The sequence below is a fragment of the Oryzias latipes genome, chromosome 6 (genome assembly GCF_053564925.1).
Source record: "Oryzias latipes strain Hd-rR chromosome 6, Olatipes_Hd-rR_3.1".
NCBI lineage: Eukaryota > Metazoa > Chordata > Actinopteri > Beloniformes > Adrianichthyidae > Oryzias > Oryzias latipes.
The window spans coordinates 1,074,438-1,087,152 of NC_136242.1; the positions used below are offsets into that span (position 1 = coordinate 1,074,438).

At 39.6% G+C, this 12,715-nt stretch overlaps 1 protein-coding gene across 2 annotated transcripts in view; it reads left to right on the plus strand.

Annotated features, from left to right (window-relative positions):
- Nucleotides 1–12,715, plus strand: part of galnt18a (UDP-N-acetyl-alpha-D-galactosamine:polypeptide N-acetylgalactosaminyltransferase 18a) — a 267,871-nt gene that overhangs the window by 204,087 nt on the left and 51,069 nt on the right. For both annotated transcript variants that reach the window (XM_023955406.2, XM_023955408.2), the window contains exon 9: nucleotides 807–902. In XM_023955406.2, the coding sequence (XP_023811174.1) occupies nucleotides 807–902 (96 nt within the window). The remainder of the gene's footprint in view (nucleotides 1–806; nucleotides 903–12,715) is intronic.

Genomic DNA, 12,715 nt, shown 5'->3' on the forward strand with positions numbered 1-12,715 from the left:
CAACTTTCACCAGAACCCTGTAGGTAAACAGCACTGTTGGTGTTTGCTGTTAACCCAGATCACAACTGATCTGGCATGAAAGTCCGGTTTGGGATTTTACACTATTTATTTGTCTTTGGTTTTATGTTGGATGCCCTCTCTGACAGGACCCTCAGAATTTACCTGGACTTGGGACCAGCACATTGAAGCCCTGGGCTGTGCCTCCTTGTTGTTGTAAATCTAAAGAAACATGTAATAAATAATTTAAAATGTCAAATTACAAAACAATTTTCAAAACAATATTTTCATAAATTCATTGTTGATACAGAATTGTTTTTATTAATCATAGGAATTCTTTAACAATTCTTTACTGATCATCAAAAGCTGTGCTATCATTTCCATGATCCTCCTAATCTTCATTCTTCATTCAGAACAACACACCTCACTCTCATCTCATTTTAATCTTAAACTCTGCATGGCAGTCTGTGAAAACCAAATGTATTTCTTTGATTAAGTGCTAATATAGCATGAAATGAGTTCAACTTGTAAAAAGAAAAATATATGTTTTTTTTTCCGACTATGGTTTTATTACGATCCTACTTTGAGAGAGGTTTTCTTTCTCCTCGAATTACTGTAATAGAATCACGTCTGTTGAGCTCAAACAGCCTGAATCTGTTGATTTATTTCTGAGAATAAAATTCATTCATTTCTCTTAGAGAAAGTAGAACCATTACTAATACAGCTTCTGTTGTCTTGTTTTTGTTCATTTAGAAATGACTGAGATTACTTTTTTATTCTGTTTCTCTCCTCCTTATGGGCTGATTAAGTTGAAGAACAGCCTGCGCAGTGACCTGTGTCTGGACCAAGGACCCGACACGGACAACATTCCCATCATGTACCTCTGTCATGGAATGACACCTCAGGTTGGTGGATTTTCATGATCTGATGTGTCTTTCTTGAATCCATTCATGAAACTGCAGTAAATCCCAATCATGGAAGAGGCCGAATGTTAACTCCATTAATAAAAGATCCAAATGAATTTTTGCTGAAAGGTCAGCAGCAGCTGTAAACGGGTTTGACAGGAGCAGGTTGTGGGCCAGCAAAGAGAAGCTCTGACCTTTAAAATACCAAGATGCCTGCAGAGCGGAAAGAAGGATATTTGCGGACGACTCTTCGTGTGTTCACTAATGGCCTTCACACTAAGCTGGGCTTATGGGATTCTTCACTGTTGGGACTGTTGGTGATTGTAAATTGAATTTGAAGACTTTCAGTGGTGAAAAACACTAATTATGAAGCCCAGATCAGCAACCTGAAATGCTAGCAAACTGCTCACATCATCTCCAGAGGAGGATGGCCCAACCTTTTGACTTCAGCCTTTTTTCACCTTTGTGGGCAGAATTATCATAAGAAAAAATGTTGGCTACATTTTTTGTTTTATAATTTGAAAATTGGAGGGCTCTGGATGAACCCTTTACTGTCCACTTTACTCTCAGATGACCTCATTGTTGAAGAACCAATACATGTTTTCATATTTGCCTACTTTTAGAAATAAAGGGGTTTGATAATATGGTCAAAGCAAAGATAACTATGGAGCTTAAACATTTTATTGAAAAGTATAGTATTTTTGTTTTAACTTCTATTTAAACTGGAGAAAATTCACATACACACAGACCTGTTTATTGCATTCTTCTAAAATGTTCCTCCTATCAACTTGTTCTATATTAGGGATTTTCTGTCTGTTGAGCAATTCCAGGTGAGCTTGCTTTGTTGTCTCAAGCAGAGAATAGTTGCAGGTTGTTTACCTCTTTTGGTGGAAGTGTTTGTCTTGAATGATCTGTGTTTAGAAAAAAATGAAGGGATACATGCTATGTCGAAGAGCGACCTTGCTACACACAAAATGGCACCCAACATCATCAGCAAGAAGTGGAAATTTGACAAATTACCCTTACCATAACCCAAAAGTGTTAAAAATTGTAGGAAAACTTTTATCAAAGCTTAAAGCGGAAAAAAAACTGAAACTGTTAGGGTCACAAGGTTTTTTGAGCGTTATGGGAGTACTTCTGGGTTTGGTCAAGAACTTCCGGTTGCAGTCAAGTCCTCTTGCATCGTATTGCATTTTCTGCAATTCAGGTGCCCCAGGTAAATAGTCTAAAGCCCTGACACATTTTTTAATACCCATATGTGATGATTTGCAAATCTAGCAAGAACGCCACCTATTCTCTTACTGGTGGCGTGTTACAAGCATGTCCAAATTGAAGCATTGAAGAGAAAAAAATGCACTGTTGGATGAATATGGATGTCAACAATAATAAAACTCTAAAGCAGGGGTGTCAGAATCCAGCCCTAGAGGGTTGGTATCCAACATGTTTTCCAAACAACTATTAGCTAAACACACCTGATCCAGGTAATTACCAGCAGATAAGGCAGGATTTCTGGAAAACCAGCAGGAGGCCGGCCCTCGAGGCCTGTAGTTGGACACCCCTGCTTTAAAGCATACTGAACATAAGATGAAACTACACCAGGGATGTCCAAATCCAGGCCTCGAGGTTTTCCTTAAACCTTCCTACACGTAACCCTTAGTCACAAAATTTGAAAAGCTGTACAGGGCACACAGATGGCCCGCACAAAATTTGAGGAACACAGACTGCTCAGTGAGCCTGCAGAGCAAACTCTTTATGCAAATTTTTTTCTGTGGGTATACTGCGAGTGACAGGTTGTAGTGAATGCTTATACAACACCTATAGGTAAATCAAGGTGTAGTAGGTGAGCAATACAGATTTTTCCTCTTTTTTTAATTGCCCTGAAACCTGCACACAGCACAAAGTGCCTGTGGGTACCATTCATGTAAAAAGTGTGTAATCCCTGCTTCTAGGCTGACTGTTAAAAATGAGGAAATTAAACTATCCGAATGTAAATATGTGTGGACATCCTATGAGGATCCTACTGGTACTTTTGTATCATCTGCACAACCTGTATGTGTTGCCTTTGCCTGTGGTCAGTAAGAGGCCAGTTATCGGACCTTCCTAATGACCAGAGTGTGGCGTTCGGTCAATGTACAACAGCATCGCCTTACATTATCCTTGCACAACAATGGTGCATTTTCATGACATCCTATAGGAGGCCTTATGAGCCTCAAGGGAAGTGCAAGACACACCTTCCCTCCTCTCAAGATCCAGCTGCACCTCTCTACGATGGGCACAGAAAACCCAGAAACCTGCAGCACCTTTTTTGGTCAACCGCTGTACAAGTGATTAAGGCTTTAACAGCAACAAAAACTCAAGTTTCCCCTCTCAGCTAAAACTCTGTAATCTAAACAAATAGCTTTTCCTTTTCAGTCATGTTCAGTCTTTTTTCCTTCACCTTAGGTTTACAGCCTTGGTATCATCCTTAACTGCACTTCTTCTTTTCACCACTGCATCATAACATTACCTGGTCTGCACACACAACATTAAAGTCCCACATATTTTGGTCTATTTTCAAAGTGTTCCCAGTGGTCTTTTATTTATAATTATGCTGTTCTTAGCCCAAATCCCCCAAACCTGTGTAGTTTTCCAGGACATAGTTTCTGCTGAGCAGCAGGAGTTCATCAGAAATTCACCGCTGAGTTTTAGGCGGGACTGTTGGCGCCCCTACTTCCTGTCATTCATCTGTTTACACTGACTCCCAGTAACCTACAGCCCATCACACACCCAACCTAACATGAATGCTGCAAGAAAAAACGGTGAGTAATATTGGAGTTATCCAGTCGTACAGTTTTAATTCAGGTTCCAGCTCAGAAGAGGAAAACAAAGACGTTCATGGATCTATTTGTCTACAAGTGGATACATCAGAATGGAGTGGAGCTTCTATGTCACACCTACAAGCTTTTTCCAACAGTATTTTTGCATCCCCTTCTGGTCCACGATTTGATTAAAGTCATACTTACAAATGCAATTTAAAGCCTAGTTTTCTTAACATATGTTTTCCATCATGAGAAAACTGCTACAAGAACATGTTAAAAACTCCAAAAACACAATTTCCAATGGAGCAGGTCTATAATTGCATTTGTCTCCCCCTCAACACACCTTATCACATGAATTTTTCTGTTCTCAGTCATCTCTTTGGTCTCATGGACTAATGTCTCCTTGAACATCAAATGCTCCAAAATCAATAGCAGGACCCTGCTCCAGTTCTCCATCAGCTGCACAAACTCCCAGTTAAGATCCAGATCATTCTTAAAATCCCTCAGCTTCCGCTCAAAGCCATTTACAGCCTTGCTTCTTCGACACATCCCCCAGATTCGCATTTTCAGTCTCCCCAACTCTCTTTTCAGACCCTTTTCCTCTATATCAGGTGTCTCCAACTAAAATTTAAAGAGATCCAGTTAGAAATCATTTTTTGAATTTAAGTTCTGGGGGGAAAAATGTGTAAATTTTCCATGTAATATATCTTTAAGTAGCTGAGGATTAGTGGCACATCTGCATTTAATTAATATCTAACTCACACTTCAAATGAATTCAGTAGAGTTGAAAACTTTTTGACAGTATTTAATGTCACATAACATGAAACCCATGGAACTGTGTGTCTCACACACACAACAGGGACACTACCAGGACAACTGCTGACATCCCCAAGAAAACTAGATGAATGGAGGATCCACCAGCCCTCATTAGCTTCTTCCACAAATCAAACACATCCCCAGAAGAACGGACATTTGAGCAAATGTTTGACGTTTTTCCGACCATCAGGGTTACATTTCAAAACTGCAAAATTTCTGCTTAATTCAGTCTTTCTGTATGAAACATCCCAAAATGTCCTTGAATGGCACTTTTCTTGATGTTTCTGTACTTGTTTGGGTCTTTTTCTGTTTTTTTCAAATTTTGTCTTTGAGCGACAGAAGGTCCCTTCAAATATAATGGATTATTGATATTCATCCAGTTAATAAATGACATTGATTCTAATTTTTATTTTTTATTTTAATTTATTTATTAAAGTGAGACAACAGAACAACAAAACAAAACAAAACAACAAACACTTGAAAAAACAGATCTGACAAACACAGACAACTACCAATACTAACACATAAAGTGTGTGTGTGTGTGTTAGCGTGAGTTTGTGTGTGATGTAAAGACAACGAGAGAGAATTCCATCCCCAAGCTTGAACTAACCGTCACACATTGTGTTAACTATACATATTTAGGGGTACATTATTAGAGAATCATATAGATAGACAGGAAAGGCTCGAGACATATATAATTATGCATTCATTGTATTCTTGATACTGGAAAAACAGTAGCGGTCTCCCTCCTGAAGCCCATTCTGTAAATAATCATCTTGTCATTGTTTCAAAAGTTAATAAATAGATAAAACAAACAAACAAACAAACAAAGTTGAGAGTAATTACCCATAACCATCAGACAGACGACTGCAAATGAAGTGAATAGGACATTATAGAGAGAGTAGGGTGATAAAGGTGAGAAAAAGGTGAGGGCACATGACAGTCACATATTTGATTCTCAGATGAAACTTGATGTTCCTCTAGGAACTCCATGAAGGCCGACCATACTGATAGTGGTTTTGTCGTGTCGGGGGGAGAAGGTAATAAACTGGCTGAAGAAATATATTCAAAAAATAAATGTTTCCATATAGACAGGTTTATGGTGTTCTTTGATTTCCAGCTCATGAAAATTGTTTTTTTGGCTATTGTTATTGCTACAAGAGTGTATTTAATCTTAGACGGGTCAATATTCGAATGTGTTAATTCTGATAGGTCTCCTAAAAGACACAATGTGTCGGGTGTGCAGTTCCAAGTTGCATGAATATATGTGTCCGGGGTATTTTGAGTGCAAAATGAGCAGATCTCTGAATCATATTCCATTCTTGACATTTTCTCTCTTGTGTAGTGAACTCTATGGAGGGTTTTGTATTGTATTAATTGTAAGTTAGTGTTTTTTGTCATAGTATAAATGTTTTTACATATTTGAACCCAGAACTCAGTTTTACCAGAAATAGAGAGATCGTTTTCCCACTTTGTTTTGGGAAGTGGTAAAGATTCATCTGAAAATACGATTATTTTAAATGTTTTAGAGAGAAGTTTCTTTCTTGAGGTTATTTTTATTAAATCTGTTACTGCAGGTGGAAAATCTAGATTTATTGTAGTTACAGATATTTTAGCTTCTATTGAAGATTTAGGTTTAAGATGTAGGTATTCTAAAAATTGACTGTTCCTGATGCTGTATTCTTGGATAAGATAAGAAAATTGTACTAGACCACTGGAATTAAAAATATGTTTGAGGTGTGTAATACCCTTTGTAGCCCAGAATTGTAGATTGATTGGTTTTTTATTGCTTAAAAAAATCTGGATTATTCCAAATAGGTGTAGAATAAGATACAGATAGACTTGAGTTTGTAATTTTATAGAGTTTCCAACAGGCATTGAGAGTGGAGGCCATTGTCATTACTTTATAACATGGATGACTCTTGATAGATTGACTTAGAAATGGGATGCTCTCTTTCCCTCTGCGCCTCCCTGCTCTCTGGCTCTGGGGGCCTCGCGGCGGTCCTGCTGGCCCTGGCCTGGGTGGCGGTCTTGGTCGCCCAGGGGGCCGTTGTTCCCTGCCTGTTCCCGTGTGGCGTTGGGGGAATTCCGGCTGCCGCTGCTGCTGCGGCGGGGGTCTGGGTGTGGGGGTGGCTGGGCGCTCCTCCTCCTTCTTTTCACATTCCACCATCCATTTTAGAAGAACATAAACACTCACCTGAGCACAGGTGTTAGCTCACCTTTGCACTAATAGTTTGCATGATTGAATGAATGAAAGATTTCACACTAGTTGGTTTAAAGGCATAAGTATGCGTTCGTGAACACTATCTGTTTTGTGTGCATGTTGACATGTGGACATTTTTGCGGCTAGCAGGTGTGTTGATAATATTTGAGTGTGTGTGAACAGGCCCCGCCCTTTCTGTACTACATTTGAACCGTACCGTAACGATAAACAACCAGTAAACCTGTCTGCTCTATGCTGCTTCATGGTCTTACCCCCCTTCCCCTCCTATTATCACCCTCCTACCCCCCCCCCTCTCTCTAACGTCCCTCTCTCTTCTTCCCCTCTTTCCTTTTCCGTCCGGTCCAACACCAAAGATTTTCAAACATGATTGAAATTAATAAAGTTTGGCCTCAATTACAAAAGGGGTTTATTCAGACATACCTTTGGTTTGTCTGAAGATGAATAACCCCTCTTGTTAAAATAAAATATGTCCAACACAAGAGGCCCTCAGCTCTCATCTGTTTGCCTAGCTGTTGGACAGGACAAGTTAAAAAAAAAAAAAAAAAAAAAAAAAAAAAAAGAAATGGGATGTCGGAGATTTGGAGTTCTTTGCACAGTTCTTTTTCACTATCTAACCAGATGGTGTCTGACTGACTCGGATGAATCCACTTATAGATATATTGCAGCTGGTTAGCTAGCAAGTAATAGTAAATGTTGGGAGCGTCTAAACCTCCCTGAGATTTGGGTTTTTGCAAGGTGGCTAATTTTATTCGTGGTGTTTTATTTTTCCAATTGTGTAATGATTGAGTCTATGGATTTGAACCAGCTGTGAGGGGGCTGCACTGGAATCATTGAAAATAAATAATTTATTTTAGGAAGAATTGTCATTTTAATTACTGTTATTCTGCCCATGATGGAGATAGGTAAATTTACCCAGCGTTGCAGGTCATCCCTTACTTTTTTCAACAGAGGGGTAAAGTTGAGGCTAATCAGTTCTTGGGCCAAGAAATTTTAATACCCAAGTAGTTGATGTGATTTATGCATTGATCCTAATTTGTTTTTGTGCCTAAAAATTTGTGCAATCGTGACAGCAAACCCACAAAGAAGATGCATTTGATCTACTAATCCAGGGGTCTCAAACTCGCCATTAGCGGCCCCAAGACTATATTTTGTGGCCCCTGCCTTAATATGAAAGTTTAATGTTAGTGTGTCCAGCCAGTTTTTTATGAATGACACTTTTTCAGTGTTGTATGCAGACCTGACAAACCAACCAATCACAGTGGGGTATATAACTCTTGGGGGCGTGACATTGACCAGGCATGAAGCAGGGAAAAATTTAGAGTCAGTGGAGTAGTAACTTTCCAGCTGCGTTCGCTTAGGTTGGCGACTTGTTCCCGCCCCTTTCTGGTGATATTTTTGTGATGATTGACAGGTGATGTTGGAGCAAAAACAAAAACACACGTCTCACACCAGGTGATTAGCGCAACTTGTGTCCACCTGGGTGATCTCAAACATGCTTATTGTGCATCTTGACTATTACGTGTCGCCAACATGAATTTCCATCCATTTTTGAGCCTTTCTGTGATCTTAGGTATGTGTAACGCTTGTTCCAATCTCCAGTGAACGGCGCCCGTTCTTTTACTAACCACAGTTTGAATTAAACTATAAAAATATGGGAGTGGCTGACTGGCTGCTCTACAATATCTTGTGACCGGCACAATAAAAAAAATATATATTTTTGTGAAAAATGCCAGAGCCGGGTATCGTACCAGAGAGCTTCTGCATCAAGGATTCCCCAGGTATTTAAATGGAGGCAAAAATCCTGGAAAACCTGGAATATCTTGAAAAGTTCAAGGATTTGAAGGATCAAGAGTCATAACTGGAAAAAGCTGAAAGAGCTGAACATTTTAATAGTTCAATCATTAAAATAGCTGAAAAATTGGAAAATTGCTGAGTTAAGCGGCAAAAAATGGCAGAAGATACTATCATAAAGATATATGACATATGCTGAGTTACAATCAGGGTAAAGTCAAGGTAATTAATGCTGACAAATATTCTTGGCACATTTTGACCTGAATATTTCTATTCTGCACAGTCTGCTCCTCTCCTTCATCTGCCCCTCTCCCTGGTTTCTGGGGCAGCTGATATTGGGAGACCCCCTCTTCTCTCTCTTTGATCTGTGAGAGGGTAGTTGTCCATCATCAGTGCAGATACAGTCTGATCAGCTGAATAATCCGCACCGCAATGGGCATTCAGGTTTAGCGCTTGTGTCACAAAAACAACACAAACCTGATGTGCAATAGATGTCAGACCATATTTCAGGGCTGCAGATCTTTTCCTTTGTCCCTTTAATCCTTGTGCTACTTCTCTACTCTACGTTACATTTTTTTTTGTGAGCAATTCATAGTGCATGATAAATCCTCATTTATTTACTGTTGTTTGCACCTGTTGACCTCAAAACAAACCAACAGATGGTATGACCAAAGAGTTTGTCCAAGTCTTGTGTTTGAGGCTGCCCAATGAAAATAGTGAAGAGGGAGTGAAGGGGAGTGGTTGACTCCACCCCAGCCCCAACAGATGCTAATAACAAGCTATTAAAGCATTTAAAGTCTTAGTCACAACTGCACTTACAGGTAAATACAGGCTGGCTGTAGGTAAAATAGGCAAACCTCTTTGAGGCACACAGGTCACCTGCAGTGAATGGCAAGGATGTAGACCGTACAGGCTCACCTGGGTAGTCTGCAATCCTATAATTTCCTACGAGACACCTAAGTACCCGCACATATTTGTCCACACACATACAACACACATGACCGCTCCTCTCTATGACCTTCCAGACCTGCAACAACCCAAAAACCAGCAGCACCCATACAGGTAAACCCCCCGAGTCCATGTGACTAAGGCTCAATAAATATGTAGTTCTTTTGCTCCTATGTGCCACATCTCCTTATCATTTTAACTAAAGCAAATTGCATTTAGCTTAACTGTATTTCAGGATATGGTGTAAAATTTAGAATAAAAAGCTGTACGTGACTATTTCACCTTTAAATGATTAAAACAGTGATTTACTGCAAATGAGCATGTTGTTTATTTGGAATGTTGGCCTTGAATCAGGGGTTGAAAGAAAAGTTACCATAAAATGCTATAATTAGGATGCTCTGGTTGCAGAATGAAATCTTCATGTCTTTTTGCTGCAATGTTGGGCTAAGCTGAGCTGGAGTCACAGAGGCTAATCAACAGCTCTCCCAGCTTACTGAGGATTCAGGGACATTTTACTCTAAGGCGCGGTTTTACCCATTTAAAAAAGACTAAGGAAAAAGCATCAACAACTTAACACAGGGTCATTGCTGTGAAGTGCTTGGTAGCCGAACAAATTCGAATAAAGGATGTTTAGCTGCGAGCATTATAAGGAGGCTTGTATAATCAGAAGTAGGAGGGCTGTGCATGCTTCAAGCTTTGCCTTCTTTGTCAGTAAAGTTAATAGCTTTGACCGGCGCCTTGACATGAGAAACATCCACATTTTTTCTTGGTCTTTCTCAATGAAACAGTATCAGCTGCTGACACGGCTCCATTTTTGCCCCACCCCTGCCTTTTGCCCATTTGTTCCCTGCTGGGGGCAGCATGCGGAGCAGGCAGTGATGATGAAGTTGTTGAGGCACTTTTATCACCCCCTTCCTTATGGCATATGTATTGACTTTGCTGAAGTAAAGTGAATCCGATGCAGTGACATTTTTGCCTTTTCTCTTCACAACAAGCAACTTAAGATTTGCTGCCAATTTTGCTTAAATCAGTCTTGGCAGAGTAGTTCTTAGACATTTTTTTTTACATCCACATCATGTGTTTGGCTCAAACTCTCAGAATTTGACAGGATGAGGATAAAAAAACATGTTTAATGCGATTCAACTCTGCTGAAACTAAAGCCTATTTCATCTTTCCTCTGTGGGATGTAGGTTTATGTGCTGTCATTTATCTTTATGTTAGCAGGTTGAATGACCAGGAAGTAAACCTTTGTCCCGAATGATGGACTTTTTCTTCTTTTTTGATAATCTTTTATTTCAATTTGTCATTTTTGTGGGTTTGGGGGGAGATTATTTCAGCTATGAAAGCATCATGAACCAGGACTCAAAGCAAACGTTGACTATATACTGTAGAGGATTCAGAAATTACCTGATGAATTTTCTTGTATTTACCTGCACAGTTCATTTCCATGACATTCAGTATGTGGCCTCATGGGCCTCAAAGGAACTGCATGACACACCTGCGGTCCCCGTAAAATGCAGTTGCTCCTCTATATGACCTCCCACGGGCCCAGACCACCTGAAACCCCGGAGGACCTGTTTGGGTCAACCCCAGTACAGATCCATAGGAATGAGGCTTAAAGCAACAGTGTGTGGAAGGTCACCATGCAGTCTAAAGCTTGTGTGATGTTTGTACTGATAAAAAGGGAAAATATTGGGGGCTCACACCAAACATTGCAGAAAACAGAAAACACATATTCAGTATGTGTATTCAGGTACAAACCAGCATGAACACAAACATTTAGAAAGAGCTTTGATCTTTACTTTCCCCTTTTGCTGTCTCACTACACTACACCAAACGTGATATAATCTGTTGATATTTTATAGATGCAAATATTTTAGAAAAAAGACAATCAGGCTTTATTAGAATGATCTGGATTGAAAAAATGCTTGTGATAAATCAGTTCTGCCTCTAAAGTTCATGAAAACGGAAAAAAAATCTATTTCTATCAAGTGTGTCTTCTTTGAGGTTAGGCTCATTGATTAATGTTAGGGAGCAGCCATGTTTACAACATCATTTGAAGGATGAAGACAAAGCAGCAGGAAGTGTTTTCTTGCCAACATCAAAGTCTTTTGGGTTCTTCTGGTGTTCAATTGCAATCTTCCGACGTTTCTGTCTGGATTCTTTGTTCATGTGGAGCAATTTTTACAAGCCCGTTCCCAGGAGTCCTTCCTATTCCCCATTCAAATCCTTTTGTTCTGATGCATCGGGTCTATCGGTCTCTCCCGGTCCTCTTCTCTCTGATCAGAATGCCTGCGTTCTGTGTGCTCGAGTAGATTGGTGTTTGAGGACCAGAATACCTGATGATTAGTTAAGTGGGCGGGAAGCCTTAAGCAGTGTGTCGAAGCTAATGAGGAGAATAGACATGTACACCACAAAGTGGGAAAGGTTTTCTGGTGGGAAACACACTCAAACGCCTTATTTCCAAAGAAGCAAACCAATATAAAAAGCCATGTGCTTCTCTCTGTTTACAGTCTGGTCTTTGTCCTTAGTCGTTTTAGGGCTGATAAACTTAAACCTATGAATCATTGAGGCTTAAAAAGGTGTTGAACTCATACGGTGAGTCTGCATTACCTGAATGCTGAACACTTGAAAGAAAGTTAAAGCACTCTTTTGGAATTTTGTATTTTAATAAAAATGTTAAATGCTGGTGTTTTTTGAATGTGAATTCAAACGGGATGTTCCAGTTGGAGTTTCCTGCTGTTAGAAATATGTTTATTGGTGCGATCCATTTATATCTGTTGAATGCTTGATGTTAATGGGAAAAATGTTTCACCTAAATGAACAAAGAGTGAGTTGTGCAAAAAGACCTGCTGAACACAGACATCTATCCTGAATCGTCTTGGTTGTTTAAGGCTGTGTTTCCATTTTAAGACTGAAAAAAAAAGTCTTTCTGTTAAACTGTTCAGTCACAGCAGCTTAAATCCTCTTTCTTTTATGCTTACAGCTTATCTTGCAACAATTGGTGGAATAAAAGGCTTTGAATTCTGCTGCTTGAAATTCAGCCTTTCTTTTCCTCCTGGCTTTTCCTGACATTTGTTTACTCTTCTTTGAGTCCAAATCAAACCTCAGTCAGTCATCTTCTGTGATCAAAGAGGACAAACACACACTTGGACCAGTGTCTGTGCACATTCACTGACTCAAGCAGGCTCTGACATTAAACAGAAATGTCAGATGCGTTCAAAAGATCACAGGTC